This window comes from Gigantopelta aegis, chromosome 1 (genome assembly GCF_016097555.1).
Source record: "Gigantopelta aegis isolate Gae_Host chromosome 1, Gae_host_genome, whole genome shotgun sequence".
Lineage (NCBI taxonomy): Eukaryota > Metazoa > Mollusca > Gastropoda > Neomphalida > Peltospiridae > Gigantopelta > Gigantopelta aegis.
In genome coordinates this window covers 46,914,003-46,918,749 of record NC_054699.1, presented here as the reverse complement: position 1 = coordinate 46,918,749, position 4,747 = coordinate 46,914,003, and the positions used below count along the sequence as shown (strand labels likewise).

At 39.7% G+C, this 4,747-nt stretch overlaps 1 protein-coding gene across 1 annotated transcript; it reads right to left on the bottom strand.

Moving 5' to 3' along the window:
- Window positions 1–3,217: 3,217 nt before the first annotated feature.
- LOC121384254 lies at window positions 3,218–4,183 on the bottom strand. Its single transcript, XM_041514591.1, has one exon. The coding sequence runs from the start codon at window positions 4,181–4,183 to the stop codon at window positions 3,218–3,220; it is 966 nt and encodes a 321-aa protein (XP_041370525.1).
- Window positions 4,184–4,747: the final 564 nt, after the last annotated feature.

The following is a 4,747-nucleotide window of genomic DNA, read 5'->3' as shown; positions in this document are numbered from 1 at the left end:
TATATTGTCCCCATGGCTTGTCATCTATTGTGTGTCCACTATATACTGTCCCCATGGCTTACAATATATTGTGTGTCCACTATATAGTGTCCCCATAGCTTGTCATCTATTGTGTGTCCACTATATACTGTCCCCATGGCTTGTCGTCTATTGCGTGTCCACTATATACTGTCCCCATAGCTTGTCATCTATTGTGTGTCCACTATATATTGTCCACATAGCTTGTCATCTATTGTGTGTCCACTATATACGGTCCTCGTAGCTTGTTATATATTGTGTGTCCACTATATATTGTCCCCATAGCTTGTCATCTATTGTGTGTCCACTATATACTGTCCCCATGGCTTGTCATCTATTGTGTGTCCACTATATACTGTCCCCATAACTTGTCATCTATAGTGTGTCCACTATATACTGTCCCCATAGCTTGTCATCTATTGTGTGTCCACTATATACTGTCCCCATAACTTGTCATCTATAGTTTGTCCAATATATATAGTCCCCAGTTAGCTTGTGATCTATAGTGTGTCCACTATATACTCTCCCCATAGCTTGTCATCTATAATGTGTCCACTATATACTGTCCTCATAGCTTGTCATCTATAGTGTGTCCACTATATACTGTCCTCATTAGCTTGTCATCTATAGTGTGTCCACTATATACTGTCCCCATAACTTGTCATCTATAGTGTGTCCACTATATACTGTCCCCATAGCTTGTCATCTATTGTGTGTCCACTATATACTGTCCCCATAACTTGTCATCTATAGTGTGTCCACTATATACTGTCCCCATAACTTGTCATCTATAGTGTGTCCACTATATACTGTCCCCATAGCTTGTCATCTATTGTGTGTCCACTATATACTGTCCCCATAGCTTGTCATCTATTGTGTGTCCACTATATACTGTCCCCATAGCTTGTAATCTATAGTGTGTCCACTATATACTGTCCCCATAGCTTGTCATCTATTGTGTGTCCACTATATACTGTCCCCATAACTTGTCATCTATAGTGTGTCCACTATATATAGTCCCCATTAGCTTGTCATCTATAGTGTGTCCACTATATACTGTCCTCATAACTTGTCATCTATAGTGTGTCCACTATATACTGTCCTCATAGCTTGTCATCTATAGTGTGTCCACTATATACTGTCCGCAGTAGCTTGTCATCTATAGTGTGTCCACTATATACTGTCCCCATGGCTTATAATCTATTGTGTGTCCACTATATACTGTCCCCATAGCTTGTCATCTATTGTGTGTTCACTATATACTGTTCCCATAACTTGTCATCTATAGTGTGTCCACTATATACTGTCCCCCATTAGCTTGTCATCTATAGTGTGTCCACTATATACTGTCCTCATAACTTGTCATCTATAGTGTGTCCACTATATACTGTCCCCATAGCTTGTCATCTATAGTGTGTCCACTATATACTGTCCCCATAACTTGTCATCTATAGTGTGTCCACTATATACTGTCCCCATAACTTGTCATCTATAGTATGTCCACTATATACTGTCCCCATAACTTGTCATCTATAGTGTGTCCACTATATACTGTCCCCATAGCTTGTCATCTATTGTGTGTCCACTATATACTGTCCCCATAACTTGTCATCTATAGTGTGTCCACTATATACTGTCCCCATAACTTGTCATCTATAGTGTGTTCAGTATATACTGTCTCCAAAGCGTGTCATCTATTGTGTCCACTATATACTGTCCCCATTAGCTTGTCATCTATAGTGTGTTCCCTATATACTGTCCCATTGCTTGTCATCTATAGTGTGTCCACTATATACTGTCCCCATAGCTTGTCATCTATAGTGTGTCCACTATATACTGTCCCCATTAACTTGTCATCTATAGTGTGTCCACTATATACTGTCCCCATTAACTTGTCATCTATAGTGTGTCCACTATATACTGTCCCATTGCTTGTCATCTATAGTGTGTCCACTATATACTGGCCCAATAGCTTGTCATCGATAATGTGTACACTATATACTGTCCCCATAGCCTCTCATCTATAGTATGTCTACTATATACAGTCCTCATAGCTTGTCATATATAGTGTGTCCACTATATACTGTCCGCATTAGCTTGTCATATATAGTGTGTCCACTATATACTGTTCTCATAGCTTGTCATCTATAGTGTGTCCACTATATACTGTGCCATTAGCTTGTCAACTATAGTGTGTCCACTATATACTGTCCGAATTAGCTTGTCATCTATAGTGTGTCCAATACATACGGTCGCATTAACTTGTCATCTGTTGTGTGTCCACTATATACTGTCCCCATAGCTTGCCATCTGTAGTGTGTCCACTATATACAGTCGGCATTAGCTTGTCATCTATAGTGTGTCCACTATATAATGTCCGCCATTAGCTATTGCCTGTGCAGATCAAACCATTACAAATGCTACAGTGTTTAACTGTGCATATGAAAAAGCGTCCATAAAAAAAACACTGCGAGTAAATATCATATATACAGTAAAATATGGATGTCACAATTATGTCCACTACAATCTGCTCACTTCTCTTTGATGTCTGTACTGAGTAATAAATTTAACATCAAAGAAGGATAAGGATTGAACGTGTCTAGCAGAACGGTAACGTGAAGTTGGTCTTTGACTGGCTAAAGGTGAAGGTCATCACCAGGTTTCAATGTTTTGAAAGGAAAGGAATGTTTCTTTATCGAGACACCAATTGTTTGAAAATGTCTATATTATTTACATTTTGTGAATACCCTTTGAAACGTTTGTGAACACGATGGAATATGTGATCATTTTGTAAACTTGTTTGTGACATTGTCTAAAACATTTCTTTCCTTTACTTTACATTGGGAATATATTGTTTTAAATTGATATGTGCACATGTAATATTTAAATGTGGATTAGACTTGATATACTTTCATCACCAATTATATTATTTATGTCCATATAATACTTTTATTTCAAGAAAATACATACAACGAACAATTACAACATTTATTTTCTAATTCCACACAATACCGAACAGCAAACAAACGTTTTAGTGTGTTTTGTGTACTAGTTCTCGATTTACACGAAACTCAATCCACTACAAATAAAAGTTATTAAATTTGGAATAAATTTGGGATAAAATTCGAAATAAGCAACAAAAAAATGTCAGTTAAAACAAATTAATTACAGTTAATTAAAACAAAGAAATATTTTCTTTTCAACGAGATCGGAACATTAGTATAATTCTTTGCTTGATGGGTTCCATTCGTACTGCGCATGTGACCGGATCGACGATGTAGTTGAGGGTGAAGATGGCGTACAAGAGAAGTGACACATCATTTGATTCTTCCTCCCAGCAACCGTTTCCGCTGTAGTAGCAACCGCTGAAGTAAGCAAGTGTCGGGAGCCACAGCAAGACGTAGCTGGCACTCAAGAACAAGAAGCTAACCACCAGTCTCCGATTTTGGATACTTCCAAGTGGGTTGTCAGAATGAACGCAGCGCTGGCGGGATATCTTCCACAAGACAACAGCGTAGATCACAGGAGTAGAGACTGCTAAAGGAACAGCAATAACAGCCTGATATGGTAACACCTCAGAAGCTGCTTTCGTCAAACTTTCACAGTCCACGATGTCATCTGAAGTTTCTGTGATTCCCTGTGTCCAGTAAATTAACATGGCCGAAGCTAGAGGCACTGGCATGCATATTATAACACCATATACGACTTTCCGACGGGTGCCTTCGCTTGTTCTGAAATACAACGGTTTGAACACTGCAATAACCTGGTCCAGAGCCAGGCACAACAAGGAGAGAACCAAGGACATTGAGAAATGGCTGCTGACCACCAAATTAACATAGACAAAAGGACATGTTAATTTCTCGAACCGTTTGCGGTTTATGAGAGTGAACACGAAAACCATTAAAGGCAAATTGGAGAGGGTGAGGATGACGTCACAGATCAGTATACTTAACAGCAAGAATCTTGATCTGAGTTCAGTGTCGTCCAACTTTCTGACGATGTTGGCGACAAAACAACCAAAGACCACACCGACCACTGCAATGCCGGCGGTGACGCAGTTCAAGATGTCTGAAGTGGTAGAATGCACAGGAGTCTGTATTCCGAATACACTCGAGTTGACTGTCGTGTTGCTGACATCCACAGACACTGTCGTGTTTATAGACATGCTTTCAGATGTACAGTGTTCATCCATATACGTCCAGTGTCACTTACAGTTGTCTAGCACCACGTGAGGTATCCCAGGACCGCATACAATTTTCTCTTATCTTTGACTCCCTATCAGAGACGACACTCTACCAATTCAGTGATCTGAAATGAATCGAAACAGATTCAGGGACATGTATATCACTCTGGTAATACCCCCCCCCCCCCCCCCCCCCCCCCCCCCCCCCCCCCCATGTCTCAAGGTCTGTAGGTAATGTGTTGCTGTGGATGGGTCGTTTGCTTACAAGCCAACAAGACCCGTGTACCTGACCGTAACGTTTTCAAAGATTTGTTTAAAATGCATGACGTCAAACTAATTCGTGCTAATCGTGATGACGTCATAGTATCGATGGCGGCGAATTTAGTAATGTGATTTATTAAAAAACTAATTAAAATGTTATTTTACAAGTGTTATAGGATAAATAGACTTCGCTAATCGTGTTTTTTAATATGTAAAATATCGCGGGTATACACCACGGGTAAAATCAAAGGGACCGACACCAAAGCGTGGTACAAATATACATAC

What these genes read in the sequence shown, in the direction of transcription:
- LOC121384254 (XM_041514591.1), bottom strand. Translation starts at nt 4,183, where the DNA reads ATGTCTATAAACACGACAGTGTCTGTGGATGTCAGCAACACGACAGTC.